This window comes from Phoxinus phoxinus, assembly GCF_949152265.1.
Source record: "Phoxinus phoxinus genome assembly, chromosome: 20".
NCBI classification, from domain to species: domain Eukaryota; kingdom Metazoa; phylum Chordata; class Actinopteri; order Cypriniformes; family Leuciscidae; genus Phoxinus; species Phoxinus phoxinus.
The window spans coordinates 11231266-11249223 of NC_136895.1; the positions used below are offsets into that span (position 1 = coordinate 11231266).

General features: G+C 37.8%; 1 protein-coding gene across 6 annotated transcripts in view; it reads left to right on the top strand.

Moving 5' to 3' along the window:
* The first annotated feature begins 263 nt into the window (after positions 1-263).
* LOC306987796 (adhesion G-protein coupled receptor G7-like) overlaps positions 264-17958 on the top strand; it is an 83414-nt gene continuing 65719 nt past the window's right edge. For 3 of the 6 annotated variants that reach the window (XR_013795247.1, XM_079592367.1, XM_079592366.1), the window contains exons 1-2: positions 1673-1758; positions 17489-17592. Coding sequence is in view for 3 of the 6 variants with exons in the window: in XM_079592367.1 (XP_079448493.1) it covers positions 1725-1758; positions 17489-17592 (138 nt within the window). In the remaining 3 variants the exon portion in view is untranslated. Of the gene's footprint in view, positions 678-1672; positions 1759-2737; positions 2837-13209; positions 13229-17488; positions 17593-17958 lie in introns of those variants that run through there. The other 3 variants (XM_079592369.1, XM_079592368.1, XM_079592370.1) reach the window with 3 other exon arrangements.

A 17958-nucleotide genomic window follows, 5' to 3' on the forward strand; every position in this document is an offset into this window, starting at 1 on the left:
TGGGAACGTCTTATTTCATGCATGACATTGTTGTGCAAGACATTGTTGAAATAAATGCATGAAATAAAATACTTTGTTTAATCTTTTGAGAATCGACTTTGTCTCCTTCATCCAGGTTTTAATATTGATAATTTCCACAACAATGTCTTACAGCAGAAATAGATAGGCGTTTTTCCGAAAAGAACTGTGAGATAATGGAAGGAGTGCAGTCTCTTGACCCCAAAAGCCCATCATTCTTAAAAGAGGAACCCTTTGGGGAAAACATTCGAGTCAGATTTAGAAGACCTTAAGCATGAGCTTCATCAAACGAGACGCCTTCTTTTAAGAAGGGAGAAAAGTGGAGAGAGACCAGCTTCTCTACTTGAGTTTGTGTGGTTTTTGGAACCTTACAAAGAGGTTTTCCATGAACTTTTTAGGCTTAGTAAAATTTCGGTTGTGATTGCAGTTAGCACTGCATCCTGCGAAACAAGTTTCTCTGCCCTTAAATAAATAAAAACCCACCTCAGGACAACAATGGCAGATGATAGATTAAGTCACCTGGGCATACTCAGTGTTGAGTCAAGGAGAGCATATTCCATTAATATGGAGGACTTTGTAAAACATTTTGCTTCATCTCACTCATCTCTGCTTGTTTACTTCTCTCAAACCATCTGCTGTGCAAATCCCAACCTGAAGAGGTACGTAACTGACCCGTAAATGAGTTACGGGCACTATTTAAAATTGTGAATTTCTCTGAATTTACAAATTCTTGGAAACATTTAGGATAATGTAAATACACAATTTAAAAAAATATATGACACTGTGCAAGTGTTTTTTTTGGATATTTTGATACAAAATTCTTACATATTGTACCTTTAAAACAAGTGCAAGGTTAATGTAACTTAATAAATGCTGTTGACGACCTTCCTTTAATATATGATTTGATTCAAGGCTCAAGGCTCAGCTATGGTGAAACGAAACATAACTACAGTATATAGTAATATTTGTCGCATGTTCATGCATAACATAATGTTTCGGTAAAGTAAATATTATACATCTAGCGATAAGGACAAAGGAAGCTTTTCATAGGAAGTCTTCCTACTTCTTAAAGTCAAATTTGTGCCGGTCAGTAATGTTAGTTTGATTGGAAATGTGGCTGTTCATATATATTTTTAGTATAAATATGGTCCCAATTTTATTACATGTCTACACGTGATGTACATGTACAATTTCCTTATTGTGTTAATGTTTTACACAAAACACTTTTGCTGATTTTGAGGTGGGATACAGGTAAGGTTAGGGAAGCTAATCAGTACCTTAAAATTCATTCATACTTTTAGAAAATAAAAACGGTTTAATTTGTTTTAAATTCCTCTACATCATTCATGAGTTTCAGCATCAAACATATTGACAAAGGGCTTTCAGTCTTATTGAGCTTTCAGTCTCAATACACAATATCCCTCCATAACTTTGCATGCGTGTTTTGGAGATATCCTGAAAAAGATTGGTAAGATATATGTGATGTGCCTGTGTGAATAACACAGAATAATATGTAATATACTGTTATTGTTTAGCGCTGTTTTCCTGCCTCGTTTAGCTCTGTCTGTGATGCAAGTTTAATTGAAAATGGATGGTTATTTCCATGACTTTCCCTCTCCAGCAATGATCCCGCCCTGACTCTGCTTTATAAACCAGACAGTAGCAAGAGTTCATATGAGTAGTTAGTTTTATATTTGTTGTGTGTAATGGACCACTTTCTGCTCCTCATCTTTACCGCAGGTAAGGTTCACTTTTGAAGTTGTTAGAATTGTAATACACGTTAATTATGTTAATCGTTTATTTATCATACTTTATTTTCTATTTCTATTTCAATTTATATATATAATATTATAATAGTTAATTAATACATATATTTTATTGACCATATGTTATTATTATTATTATTATTAACAATGAATACCATTACAAACAATAATGAATTCACTATTTTCATTATAATTAATTAATAATGGGTATATTTTAAACAATATTGGATTATTATTTAATTTTGATGCTTTATCTGAATGTGCAGCAAGACATTACTTCTCATCTTTTGTTATACCCTTTTTGCACAACTTGCATTCCAGATTGTGTATTTGTTTTCTGGGTTCATTTCCATATTGGTGTTTTGCATAATAGTTTTGTGCACTGCATGTCACATCCTAATTTTCTATAAATACTTATAGAAATGGGAAGTAGCCTACTACTTAGACTAATGCAAATACATATCGCTAAATCACATTAAGGGGGTGTGATGTGTTTATTTACGGTGCCAAAAGTGAATATTCACAGTTGTTACCTTGAGTTATTTCTGATCTGACCCATATAAATTACTTTTATTGCTATAGACCAATGTATTCAAGTAATATAAAATGTTTTTTTTTTTTTTACTTAATTTTGATGTTTTAACTAAAGTTTTGTTTGAGACACAGTTCTGCTAATATTTGGTGTTATTTTCAAATCTTTAAAGGGCACCTATTATGCCCCTTTTCACAAGGTGTAAAATAAGTCTCTGATGATAAGTGTGTATGTGAAGTTTTAGCTCAAAATACCCCACAGATAATGTTTTACAACATGTTTAAATTGTCATTTTTTGGGGCCTGAGAAAAACGCACTGTTTTAGTGTCTCCTTTAAAAGTTATTGAGATGCGGTTCCAAGCACAGGGGGCGGAGCCTAACCAGCTCGCACTCAGAGCCAGGACAATCTCATCTCACAGAAAGATGATAATATCAAAACAGAAACTCACAGTAAAGGTTTTCGAGTCGGACAATAATGCCCACAGAGCTAGAGAATATATGCTGAATAGAGATAGAACAGGTATGTTTATTTTAATTACGTTTATAACGTATAGGCCTATGCCATCTGCTCCACTATTAATACAAGCCTGCTGTAGACCCTGTCTGAATGATGACCAAAATATACTGATGAGTTCAATTAAGTTTATTGTACATCACACAAAAGATGAAGCGTTAGTTTTCCTGTAGAAAATCACTCTAAGAATAAACACAGTATAAGAAGTGCGCATTATAAGCCTGTTGTATTTTGCAATTTGTTATTTAGCATAATTTTGTTGTTGTCGAGACTCTCTCTCTCTCTCTCTCTCTCTCTCTCTCTCTCTCTCTCTCTCTCTCTCTCTCTCTCTCATATATATATATGTAACAATTTTGTGCATTATGCATTTAAATTTTTTATTGATATGAAAGTTACACGTGAGAATTTCTGTATATATTAATAATAATAATAATTCATAATAATAATGAGTATTGTTATTTATAAAATAACATCTGTTCATTTTTGTTGTTCTTATGATTATTGTTCATGCAATTTGATACATTTTTATTGATATGAAAGTTACAAATCACAACATTTAGGTATATGTATTCATAACTTATTAATAATAATGAATATCATGTTATTTAACAAATAACATTTTGGAGGTTTTCCGAAGTATCTACAGCAAGCATATGTGGTTTGGTAAATGCCTTTTCCCCCTTAAATGTGGTTAGTTTGTGCATCATGTGACTTTAGAAAGACAAGGACGTCTGGGAGAGAAAAGAAATTGAGGCTTAGTGCAAGTAGAATTTTTTTTTTTTGATAATGAAAGAAGTATTTGAAAACAGGCTGAACTGACAAGTTCTTGAATGTGTATTATGGCCTTGTCAGTTAAATTAATTCTGTTGTCAATGACATTTTTTTTTTCAAGCAAGTATTGCTCAAAATATGGTGTAAAAAATACGGCATACTGAAAAAGACAATCCAATTATTGTTTAGTTGGCTCAAACCTCCATTACATTTGTGTTTTCAAATGGCAAGGAATAGCAAAGGAATACTTGACTTTCTTCTGGGGAAGGATACGTTTTGAAGACTCTAATGGATAAGGATGCAAAAGCACCATAAAAGCATTGAGTATATACAGTAGTAGCCAATGCTACTCATACATTATCCACATTATTTTTTACATGAATGTGTAGGCCTCCAGTGTCAGCTGCTTCCAGTTATTTTAGCTGTACAAAATTGTCCATTATGCTGTTTAATGTTTGTGTTTGGCAAACTGGTTGTTTTCATATTATTTTAATTCTTTATACTAATCATAAACACACTGGTTTTTAGTGTAAATACTATAGCTTTACCATTTACTTAATTTTTAGTTGTTTACCTATAGTGGCAATATGAATCGGAAGTCTCGCACATTCACAGGAAATTACTTACTTCCATGTTGAAAAATAAGGTTGATGTCCCAAGTGTTCAAAAGTCATGTGATGACTTTGTGAGAGGGACGGATATTAGAAATGTATTTGATTAGTCACTGACAAATCTTCCCATGCAGTGAGCTTTTAAACTCTGTGACTGGATTGAATTAGTGATTCGTCTGATTCATAGCATTCACAGCGATTTTCTGAACAGAATCAATCAATTTATTGTAAAATCAGAGTCAAAAACGGGGCCGGAGCAACACCCTGACTATCCTGCCCCCTCAGTCAAGATGAATGTGAAAATGGATTTTAATGATGAAATGGAAAAGACTGTTTAGAAAAAAAAAAAATCACATGTAACATAAGCTTTCTAGCATTAAAGGGTTAGTTCACCCAAAAATGAAAATATTGTTCCAACCCTATAAGACTTTCGTTCATCTTCGAAACACAATTTAAGATATTTTTGATGAAATCTGAGAGCTGGCTCACTCCTTTATAGGCTGCTGGGTAATTGCTTCTGCCGGCCCAGAAAAGTTAGACATCATTAAAATAGTCCAAGTGACTACAGTGACTCAACCTTACACCGTGTCCTAACCAGACGCGATGCGATAAGATTCCAGCGACAAATAATTTGTCTGTCCACACTAGATGCGACACGACTGCGAGATGCAATCAAAACCCACAACCAATCAGAACAGCCTGTGGGCGGGCTCTCGCGGCAAGTGCACGGCACCAGAGAGTAATCTTGACGGCAATCGCAAGAAAATGGATAAGTAGGCTACATAATCAAATTCACAAATATTGCACCATTTAAACATTATTCAAATACATAGACTACTGAGTTACTAAAACAATCTTTGTCAAATAATGCACTTGTTTGTTCACAGTTTGAACGCTTTGGTTTCCATTTGTTTCATTTCAAGATCTGAGGTGAATTATCCATTGTTGCTTTTACAGCTACAAAGCTGGGAGCACTAAATGATATTCAAAGTCACATTACACACTTTTAACATTAAATAAAGCACCAGGGAACAACACTGCGACCAAAATGGTCGCATATGCGACCTTTTGAAATGCCATTGCGACCCTAATTTTTAATGGGTCGCAAATGTATCACTGATTATTTTTGTACCTACCTTATGTTTTAGGCAATATGCTATGATTTACTATGAGCATTTATTAAAACAGAAATGTGTATTTTAAGAACACGTTTTATAACGTGCTCTGAGCATTCAACACAAAGTTGGCTTCAGCCCCGCGACTTATAAAGTAATCGGGTTGATGACCGCGTTTATGTCACACGTTTCCCGCTGTTCGCGCATAACTATTCTCTATTGGTTCTTTATTTGTTTTAAACAGCAGACGTAATATTAATCCGTCTCTGGTCATGATTGTATAGACAGGTACATATCCCGTGACGCAGCAGCACTCCGCACTGCATTTCGGCGTCAAGCAAACAGAGCAAGTGAGGAATCTGAATTGATAATTAAGTTCAATGTAGCTTATAATATAGCCTTATTTGTGGCTTATTATATTTCACTTAATTGTGAAGTGGACATGCATTGTTTTTTTTTTTTGTATCTCTAATACCGAATAGTCAATACTGAAAATCTTTTATTATATTATTTTATGGATTATATTTATTTTATTTTATTTTAAGAGTTCAGGAGTCTGCCCATCTGTGCCAACCATAGCATGTTGAAATCTAAAAGAAATTCATTTTGCACATTATTGTGTACTGTATTTTCTATTGCAGTAAATCTATCCCAACCAATGTTAAAGAAAACAAGGCGGCATGTGGTTTAAAAGATGGAAAGTAAAATAAAAAGCACATCTGTATGCAATACAGTTCCATTATTGTTCATTATTATCCAGAGCGGCTTACTAGAAATAATTTGTGCGACCAAATCATGTTTTGCGCCAGTAACTGAAAAAGTTAGTAGCGCAAGTGCCACCAGTGGAAAAGGTTAGTGTAGTTCCCTGAGCACATATAAACACCTGAGATTATCATTGCCACACTTTGTGTTTGTTGCTCCAGCTCGACGTCGCAGAAAAAAAGAAATCATTGTGGAAATTGCAGTAATTTGCAAGAGACAACTTCTCACTTTGAGCACACAAGTAAGTGTGTCGTTTATTTAGAAAGTAAACAAAACAACTGAGCAATGGCGCTGACCAGCGTCATACGTCATCACGCATACCGAACCTTTAAAGGGACCGCGATCCCTGAACATTTATGCAGAAACACAGTGTACAGAACTACACTTAATGACAAAGGTGAATTATGTATGTCACATTCACTACACAATTTCTAAAATGGAAACCTAACCGTCGCGGCTGGTTAGGACAAAAACTCTGATTAACATGGAAAACATACCTTTTATCGCGTGTAGTTAGGACACGGTGTTAAGTTTATCAAGCGACGAGAATACTTTTGTGCGCAAAAAACACAAAAATAATTACTTTATTCAACTTTTAATTTTCTTCCGTTTCTGACGTGAGTTCACGAGAGCGCCACGATGCATGCGCGAGAAATGAGAAGATAACGCAGAGAGGTCTCGATGTAGTGTTTAAAATGGTTCTAAAGTGTGCATTTCCTGGATGTCCGAATCGTGAGAAACCAACGAGAAAACGTAAAAGTGCCTTACCAATGCCGCAAAATGACCTTTCCCATCAAATGATCGTGAGCATCTTCTTCTCAGTTCTCGCACATGCGTCGTGGCGCTTTCCTGAACTCACGTCAGAGGCCCACACGGAAGAAAATTCACATTTCAATAATGTCGTTATTTTAGTTTTAATATGGAATAATATGGAAGTCAATGGGGCCCGTCAACTGTTTGGTTACCCATATTCTTCAAAATATCTTCTTTTATGATCAGTAGAAGATAGAAATTCATACAGGTTTGGAACTTGAGGGTGAGTAAATGTCAATGATGACAGAAATAAAAAAATTTGGGTGAGCTATTCCTTTAAGGCCAGTCTGTTTTATTGGCACATTTGACACACAAACGTCCCGCTGCATTAATATTGATGAGTCGATTTTTTTGAAAATGTTGGCCTAAGCAATTTTCCTTTTTATGTAGGATATTAATCAATGGTCTGCCATCTGTATTTGCTCAGTAGCTTTGGTGACAGGTTTGTTTACGGTATGGAAAACACGTGAATGGGCCACATATGCTTTTCTAGCTGGGGAAATTTTTCGTTACATTACCGACCCCTTTCGTTTCTTCAGTGCCTCACTGGCGCCAGCTCTGGTCAAATTGGACATTGCTACCTCTTTTGTGAATTCATGAACAGTCCTACTATTTTAAAGCTATTGCATGGCTTCAGAAAACTTGAAATACAATGCATGAGTCGTATGGACAGTTTAATGATTATTTGAGCTTTTTGAAGTTTCAATGACATATTGGTTGCTTTTTTATGGTGCAGTTACGATTTAAATTGATCAAATCCTCCGCTGAGGAAAGAAAGTTGCACGGAACGGCTTGAGGGCGAGTAAATAGTGACAGAAAGACAGAATTTTAATTACTGGGGGAACTAATCCTTTAAAGTTACACCTAAATATATACCTAAAATTAAACATTTATGCTAGTTAGTGTGCAAATAGGTAACGCCCGAGGGCACAGTCATCCCTGCGGTGCGTATATATGAATATATTAATGACTCTGAGGTGAGTTTCACACGTTATTTAACATAAGCAACGATGAGCTTTGCATTGAGTTCATAAAGCAAGCTTGTGTGCTTTTGGTAAATTGCTTCTGCCCCTTAAATGTGTTTGTGTTTTATTGAAGAGCCTGTTGCAGCCCTACTTTGGTTCATTTGTCATCCTTAAGTAAAGCGTATCAGCAGTGTGCAGACACCCCGACTGTTTCAGAGGAATTAAAACCAGTGCAAATAGTAGATCAGCACAGGAATATGAACAGAAACACTTGAACACAAAGGGAGGGGGTGCAGCATGCTGGGTATAGAGGTCGACCGATAGTGGATTTTACCGATAACGATAGCTAGGTTGGGCCATACTTGCCGATAACCGATTAATGAACCGATAGTTTTTAAAATTGATACTGGATAAAAACAAACATAACACTCCAAGTAAAACAGTGCTGAACTTTATTATATATATAAAAAAAAAAAAACTGTATTGAACAATGAAAACATGCTAAATGAAATAAATATATAAATGTGAATAAATATTTAAGTCAATAAAAGACATTCATTCAAACTGAAACAAAAAGTAATACTCTAAATAACAAATAAAACCAGTTACATTCAAAATGTAACTATTTAACTGTTCTTTTCAAGCCAACTTAATTAATAAAAAAGTAACAAAATTTGTATTAAAGTGAAGATGAAAAAAAATAATAACCGAAATCGAATATGCTTTCCTGATTCGTTTATGTTTCTGTCGGCTGTATGAACATATCAGTTTGCTTACGTCTCTAGCTTTAAATATGCAACTTCTCTGCATATTTAATGCATAAAAGTGACCAGCTGGATATGAACTAATGCAAATAGAGGTAACAATTCTGACATTCAACATTCGGGTCGGACTTACGTTTATGTTTGTCAGTGTTTAACCGCTTGAGGTAGGGGAGAGTGGGGACAGTTGCAACGTGTGGCAGTTGCAACATTGCTGATTTCTCCAATCAGGAATGAGCTGGAGTCATGACACTCTTACTGCACATGCTCAGTATGCCCCTCCTTCTTTCTAGAAGTTAACAGCCACATGTTAAACTTCCTTATAGGAGAACTGAAATTCAAGGTAAAAAAGTAACTTTTTTTACAACTAGATTTTTTGTCATACTGTCTAAACTGTTTAAGTATTGATCTTTATAGTTTTATAGTTTGAATGTGCAGTTTCTTAGCTCTTAACAGAATTAGGTACAATGTGTTCAAGCTAATGTGTTAGGCTAGCATCACTAGTTTTAAGATGGCTGCCAGGGGTGGGACAGTTGCAACGCATTGTTGCAACTGTCCCCACATGGTGTTGCAACTGTCCCTCATGACAATAATAATGACAATTAGATAAAATTTATATAAAAGGCAATTCAGTGGTTTGATAAATAACATATTTTAATAGCCAGGTGTCTCCTCTTTGTATTGCTTTTTTAAAACTCAAACTAGACTGCAGTGTATCCAACATTTTCTGTTCTGTTTTTTCAGTATGCCACGAGACAGGAAAAGGACAACAGATAGGGGTGTCCCTCTACCTATTCTGTCCTTAGCAGCTGGTTTAGTGAGCAATGACGGCAGGACAGTGAGGTCTGTGGCAAAACAGTATTCAATTTGCCACACAACCCTCTACCGCTTTATTAAAAAGAGAGAGAGGCTAGGTCCAGGAGAGGAGATGAGGACAGGTTACTGGACCCCGAGGAGGGTCTTCTCAGTCCAACAGGAAGGTAGCCTGGCAGAATACCTAAAAAGAGCAGCTGATCTTTTCTATGGTCTCAGCACTAAAGAGGTAGGCATGAGGAAGGTATTGAAGCAGAGTGTAGGCTTAAAGGGAGGGCTGGTAGGGAGAATTAAATAAGAATATTGAGACTGCGAAATAATAAGATAAGAGAAATTACCATTCTACCTCCATTTTCATTTACCATCCATGCCGCAGATTCGTCGATTGGCCTTTCAACTGGCTGTCTACTACAAGTGCCCCTACCCTGAAACCTGGAATGAGTGCTCCCTGGCTGGCCGGGATTGGTTTATGGGGTTCATGAAAAGACAGCCCAGTCTGTCTATACGGTGCCCTCAAGCTACCAGTCTCACACGGAACACAAGCTTCAACCGTCACAATGTATCCTTGTTTTACGACAATCTTGCCAATGTGCTTGAAAAAAACAAATTTGAAGGGAAGGACATCTGGAATATGGATGAGACCGGGGTCACAACTGTCCAAGAACCAGAAAATGTTGTTGCCGGGCGCGGCGTCAGACAGGTGGGGGCAGTAACCTCCGGAGAGAGAGGAACACTGGTAACAGTTGCATGTGCAGGCAATGCATTAGGGAACATGATTCCACCCATGTTCATATTCCCGCGGGTTAACTTCAAGGACCATTTCATCCGCGATGGCCCACCTGGATGCATTGGAGCCGCCAATAAATCAGGGTGGATGATGGAGGACCATTTCCTTCAGTTCCTTCAACATTTCCACCACCACACGAGGGCCTCATTGGATGCCAAAGTCCTCTTGATCCTTGATAATCATTCCTCCCATCTTTCTGTAAGAGGAATAGATTTCTGCAGAGAAAATGGCATTGTCATGCTATCGTTTCCACCCCATTGCTCCCACAAATTACAGCCACTGGATCGTACCGTTTATGGCCCCCTAAAACGTCATGTCAACACATTTTGCGATACCTGGATGAGAAGTCACCCAGGCCTGACGATGTCCATCTACGACATTCCTGGAATTGTTAGGTTGGCCCTCCCATTGGCTGGAACACCAGGCAATGTGCAGAATGGCTTTAGCAGCACTGGAATTTGGCCTTATAATCGGGATAAATTCAAAGACAGTGACTTTGCACCATCTTTGGTGACAGACCGGCCGCCACCACCAGTTCTTCCAGAGCAAGCTGGGACATCTGCTCCTTCAGGTTCTCAAGTGCACGCTGGGAGTTCTGCTTCTTGTGCAGTTCCTTCAGTGCACGATGGGAGTTCTTCTTCTTGTGCAGTTCCTCCAGTGGACGCTGGGAGTTCTGCTTCTTGTGCAGTTCCTCCAGTGCACACTGGGAGTTCTGCTTCTTGTGCAGTTCCTCCAGTGCACACTGGGAGTTCTGCTTCTTGTGCAGTTCCTCCAGTGCATGCTGGGAGTTCTGCTTCTTGTGCAGTTCCTCCAGTGCATGCTGAGTTCTCACCTGAGACTGTTAGACCTCACCCCAGAGCAGGACCACGGAAGATAACGAAAGCAAATGGTAGAAAAAAAATGCAAATCGGCCATCTTGACAGACACCCCCGAAAAGGAGGCTTTGGAGAGGGAGAAAGCTAAAGTTAAGAGAAAGCCAACAAAAGTTAAGAGAAAACTGACAAAAAACACACTGGAAACAAGCCAACAAACCAAAACTGAGAAGAAAAAGCATAAGCATACAGAGAAGGACAGTGACTCTGAGAAAGAAGAAGATTTTTGCATTGTCTGTTTGGAGAGCTACTCCAGACCGGGAGAGGTGTGGCTTCAATGTTTCCAGTGCAAGGCATGGGCTCATGAAGCCTGCACTGATGGTGGTTCCATTTACATTTGCCACAACTGTGAGTCAGATGGGGAATTGTGAATAGGCTACTTGATGCTATGAAATACAGCTTCTGTGCTGGTGTTATGAAATTGTTACTACAGTTGCCCCTACATAAATCAGTTTGTGGGATTTTGACAAAGATGTTACATGGTTGTGTACTTGTTTTTTTACTTTAATAAGTTAACTCAATGAACTCAATGAACAACAAACTAAAAAAGTATTTGAAAAATGATGCCGAAGTATGAGTTTTATTACATCTAAATGACTGTTGCAACTGCCCCTCGGTACTTTTGCAATTGTCCCCATATATGGGGATAGTTGCAACATTTTTCAGGGTCCATTTAAGTACAAATTACTTTCATATTATCATATGTACACATGTTGCAACAGTATGGGCAGGTAGGTGACATTTATGGGTTTAATATATATATATTTTTGTCTTTCTAATACAAACAGATGCTGAGAAACTGAAGGAAATGTAAAAAGTGTTGCAACCACCCCCACTCTGCCCTACTACTAATGTTACTAGCGTCCTCTCAGCCTCGAAGGCAAACAAACATACTGTTGTGCTGTTCTTTCTCTACTAATGCAGCATTTAGTCAACAAATTAATCACTTTATAATGATATGACAAAATGTACTGTATACATACATTTGAGCTGTCGGTGCTTTAAACGCGCATCTGATGTCAGCGCTCTCCACGCAGCATGTGCTCTCAGTGCAGCACGCAGAATCACGTGTCGAAATAAACAACACGAGGCGATAGTTTTTATTACACCTCTAGAGGCCGCTCTTGTACTGCATCATGCCAGCAGACCCTTCTCAGCTCTGTGTAATGAATGACAGCGTGCGCTTCTCAGCCGCTCCAGCAATGGACGCAATGAACCAGGAAAAACTATCGGTATATATTTTTGCCGATAACGATAGTTCCACCAGTCAACTATCGGTGCCGATTAAAGGACAAGTTCGGTATTTTACACTTAAAGCCCTGTTTACAGATCGTATCTGATGAAATAGAACGGTTAAGATTAAAATTTGGACACATGCTGCTGTCGCGAGAATTTTAGGTTTATTTAGGACCTATTTTGCCAAACGTGTCACACCCGTGATTCTTCCGTTGAGAGCTTGAATAATAGACACTCAAGCGGCGGAGTAATACCGCACCTCACTCAGCACATTTAATACAAGTCATGGAGTTGGACAAAAACTACGATAAAACCTGTTGGAATGCATCTTTTTCAGCGATTTTTTTTGGGACCGTATCAGTGAACACCCCTGACCACTCGGTGAGTTTCACGTCTTTGTAAACGAAAGTTTAATGTGTTTTAGGAAGGAATCTTCCTCTGGCCATAGACAACCATTGTGGGGGTGAGGGGGGAAAGCGATATAAACCTAAAATTCTCGCGACAGCAGCATCTGTCCAAAGTTTAATCTTAACCGTTCTATTTCATCAGATACGATCTGTAAACAGGGCTTTAAGTGTAAAATACCGAACTTGTCCTTTAATCGGCAAAACCGATGAATCGGTCGACCTCATGCAAATGAGACAGATATTTGGTTCTTTACTTTATTGTTCTCGTTTTTTTCGCTTCTTTTTGAACCCATGGCGTTCTTTCATTGACCCTATGAAAAACGAATGACTAAAACATCGTACAACTACATTCCACCCTGATGACTCATTTGTTGATGTGTACGGAGGAAGAGGGAGAGAGGGAAATAGAGTTATGAGCCAAAGATAGAAGGAAACAAAAGAGGAGCGGAGCTGTGCGAGAGCGAGAGAGAGGTAAAGGGAGCGAGGTGAGTGAATAAATGCTTTGTGTTTCTGTTTCTTATACCACAGAGCTGGTCTGACAGGCCATTGTGTACTTTCAGGGGGAATTCTGCTACATTGAGTCACGCGCAGCTCCTCGTATAATGAAAACACACACTTCTTGACATGAGAGCCCTGGATACGGACGTGCTCTGAGCACACTGTGATATGTGCATGCCTTCGCATATCCTTGTATGAATGGCATGTTAATTGGAACTTAAATGTAAATACACAGAACAAGATTGGTCAAAGATTATTTGTCAAATACAAATAGCGATACAGCAGCAGTTCTTGTAATGAGTATGGAAAGTTTAGATGAAAATTAATGTATATATAAAATTAGTAGTACATAAAAAAGGAAAAAGGGAAATTGGCTTCTATGACGTTCTAATATTTTTGCAAAAAATTCCATATAAATCTTTATAATGTCTGTATATAGAAACTGTCAAGATTGTGTTGAACAACTATAAACATTTACATACACTACCAAAGCTGTTCAGAAGTTTGGGGTCACTATGATTTTTTTAAATGTTTTTGAAAGAAAGTCTCTTATGCTAAAAAATATAGTAAAAATAGTAATATTTTGAAATATTATTACAATTAAAGAATACACATCCTTAAAATAAAGGTTCCAAAAGTTTTTTTGTTTGCCTCCCTAAAGAATCTTTCAGTCATCAGCTCTTAAAAGAACCATTAAAGAACTGTTTGTTCAATTGAAAGGTTCCATGGATGCTAAAGGTTCTTCATAGACCACCCATGCCAGTATAGAAACTATTATCTTTTTCATTATTCCAGTCTTTAGTGTCACATGATCCTCCAGAAATCATTCTAATATGCTGATTTTCTGCTCAAGAAACAAGAACATTTTTCTTTGACGAACAAAGTTTACATTTATTTGAAATAGAAATGATTTGTAGCAATATAAATGTGCAGTGCATTGTCGTATGTACCATGGCCTGAAACATAATCTACACAAGTATATGCGTGCAACTACTAGCTCGATATTGTGCGTTCTTCAAATGTGACACTGCATTGCATTCTCAGCCTTTCCACAAGGGGTGCTGTAGTGCACATTAACAAACACTGCTTTATGGCTCTTTTTCTGCATGGTTGTCTTTTGTGTAAAGTTTGTACCTGGTCTAATAAGCGTTCTTGCATTATTGTGACAGATATAAACATCATTAGATTGCTTAATGGTGTGTGTGTATATGGAATGCCATTAAACCACATTTATTCGATGCTATCAGGTAAATCAGCTAGATACACATGGCAATGTAACTGACTTAAAGCTGTTCATCAAGATTTGCGATGGCAGTACTTGACTTGAAAGGAAAAACTGACCATAGACGAAGACAGTTTTTGCTAATGGATGCCCTTGTGGCGTATTTACAATTATAAATTGTGTTTTGACACAATCATGGATGAAATCAAGTCATCGAGCCTAAGGGTGTTTAATCCAGACGCATTACAGTTCAGTACAAGTATCTGGCATCTTCTGTAAGTGTGTCGTATACCTTTCAGTCGGTGTTAGGTAACAGATCTGATTTATAGGAGGTTTGCGAACCTGAGGTCATATCGATTTAATGCCTTTGTGGAACATAAACCGAGTTGGATCTTTCAATGTGGCGAAGGGGTTATAGCATAAGAGGAGAAAGCTTTTGCTTTTGCATTTGAAAGTATGCGTTTCCATAACAGAATCAAGCTCTGTTTGTGTATCATTTTATGTGGCCGCAACCCTGTATAGATTTATTTAATCCTTCATGCAATTTGAGGTCTGTCTTTTAAAGTGTGCTGATGTTTCTGTAGATTGTCAAATGTGAATGTGTGTGTGTGTGTGTTTGTGAGCACTGAGCCATTCCTTATTCCATCAGTATGGAGCAGCTCTCATGCTGTTCGCTGGCCTTTGACTCCTAGAGCTCTGAGCTGGAGGTCTCTCGCTTCTGTCTCCGCTGGAGCTCGCTGGAGTCGGCGGACTACCGGAGTCAAAACACGGGTTGTTTATTTTAACCTGCCTTTGTATACGGCCGGGTGAGAAAACGTGAAAGCAAAAAGAAAGCGAGTGAGTTTTGAAAAAGTTGAACTTTGCAATCTTCCATAAGTGAATGCTGTGCCGACACAAAGATCACCGTCTGGGATCACGGCCACCGGGTCAAAATGTTCAAATGCAGAAGGAAAGCACTTTAAAAGTGCTATGGCTGGAACTGCAATGCAGTGTCGGTTTACCATCAGTGTGATGCAGACTGCAGAACAACTCATATCGGGTTATAGAATCACAGGTTTGTTTTTATTGCACTAATAAATGTGCAATAATGTTCTTTTATAGGCTTCAGCCTCCCACTATAAAGTTTTGATCACTTGACTGTTATGTTGAAGGGCAAAATTGTTTTAAAAGCAGCATAAACGTAATTTTAATGATGATTTTTAATTATTTGCGCACTTAATTACTTACAAGTCAAGTGTGTAATGTAATTTTCAGTTTGCAGAATCCATCTGTTATTTGCTGAGAGATGTGTTAGTCTGTGATGCTGAGAAAGTTAAGACTAATTATATTGCGCACAAGCAAAAAACAATTAAAATTCTGTTCATATTAATATGAGGCCTTTTGAACGTATAATTAAGGTCTAAATTGTTTCCCCCCCTCACCCCAAATTTTTTTGAAAGATTGGGTGTATATATAAAGTAAAAACTTTAAAGTGAACCTGGATCAAACGACCTTTACTTTATTAACTCTTACCCTGCCATTGAGAATTTTCTGTCATTTAGACATACTGCTTCTCCGCCATTGGCAGATTTTTCTGTAATTTATGACAAATGCTTTTCCATAATTTACAGAATATTACGTAATTCATGACACAAGTTTCCACCATTGACGGAATTTTCTGTAATTTATGACAGCGCTTTTCCACCATTGACGGAATATTACTTTATTTATGACACAGCGCTTTTCCACCATTGACGGAATATTACGTTATTTATGACACAGCGCTTTTCCACCATTGACGGAATATTACGTTATTTATGACACAGCACTTTTCCACCATTGACGGAATATTACGTTATTTATGACACAGCGCTTTTCCACCATTGACGGAATATTACGTTATTTATGACACAGCGTTTTTCCACCATTGACGGAATATTACGTTATTTATGACACAGCGCTTTTCCACCATTGACGGAATATTACGTTATTTATGACACAGCACTTTTCCACCATTGACGGAATATTACGTTATTTTGACACAACGCTTTTCCACCATTGACGAAATATTACGTTATTTGTGATACAATGGGCGCTATACACATCTTCTGAAAGAGTACAGAACCTCCAGATCAAAACACAGGCGAAAAGCAGAAACAAGCAATAGAAGCATTGCTTGCACACATGTAAGCTAACGCGATCATCAAACATTAAACGGCATATAAATCATAATTGCCTTACATTACCGAATGAAATGTCGACACATGACGGGCTATAGGACTGTTGTGGAAGTGAGCTACTTCATCTGTGTTGATAATCTAAAACTGATCCAGGCGTAGTCTTTGACAACAATGCTTTTTTTTTATGAAACATACCCACATTCAAGTGTTGATAAAAAAAGAATGCATGAAGCTAGAATAAAATGTTTTTTTTTAAAGCAGAGGCTCTGTTTTTTTCTTTTGATTATGTTCTGACTGACAACTTAAAAAAAAAATGCTGATGGGGTCTTTATTGACTTCAAGGTTCTTTATTGACTTCAATGGTTCCATGAAGAACTGTTAACATCCATGGAATCCAATCATGTTATTTATGTATAAAATCAAGCGCAACCCTACTTTTTCTTGATTGAATATTTATTTTTCACTCTGGAATGCATTGCATTATAGAAGTAAACCGTTTCACTTGACACTTATAATTTTTCTCCTCCAGATGCATTTGTTCAACCGAGCTCTGATCCATATTCGCGATCGTGTAGATTGATGCTGTGATGATGAGATAGCTCAAGTTTTTCTTTTTCTTTAATTATGGGCAATCAAAGCAGGATAAGTCTCATGCTGAGACAGTCTGCGCATTCAGTAGATAGATGTGAAGCCACTGAGCTCTAATCAGTCTAAGACTGCACTTTTTCCCGGAGGAAGCTCAGGCCCACGAATATAACAGTCACTTTGGTGTGTTTCGTATTAGCCTGATGTCTGGGTTTCATTTCATTTTAATATAGGCTATGATACTGGAAAGTTGTAATGTTTCGCTCTTTCCTGTTTTGCAGCGGTCTGGAGTCAGCATGTTCGAGTAGAAAATGAAGTCACTTCGAATCCAAATGGGTCTGTCAATCTGCGCTGTGAGTTCACCGGCAGCACCAAACTCACACAGGTGAGGCTCTCGCTCTCACGCGCACGCACACGCACACGCACACGCACACGCGCACGCACACGCACACACACACACACACACTTTTATACTGTACAAACTGTATATTCTGTCCCCAACCCGATCTCACCAAATGCGTCTATATAGCACGCAGTGTGTTTATCGTGTAATATATACGCGAAAATGAGTTTTTACATGCATAGTATACGCATGGATAGCACATGGTTGGGTTTAGGGTGGGGTAGGGTGCGTGTGTATTATACGCTTGGGTAGGATTAGTGGTGTGGGGTGCGTGTGTATATCACGCAATTAAGTGCGTATCATATGCACGCGCAAAACTGCGTATCATATCCACGTAAAAACTCATTT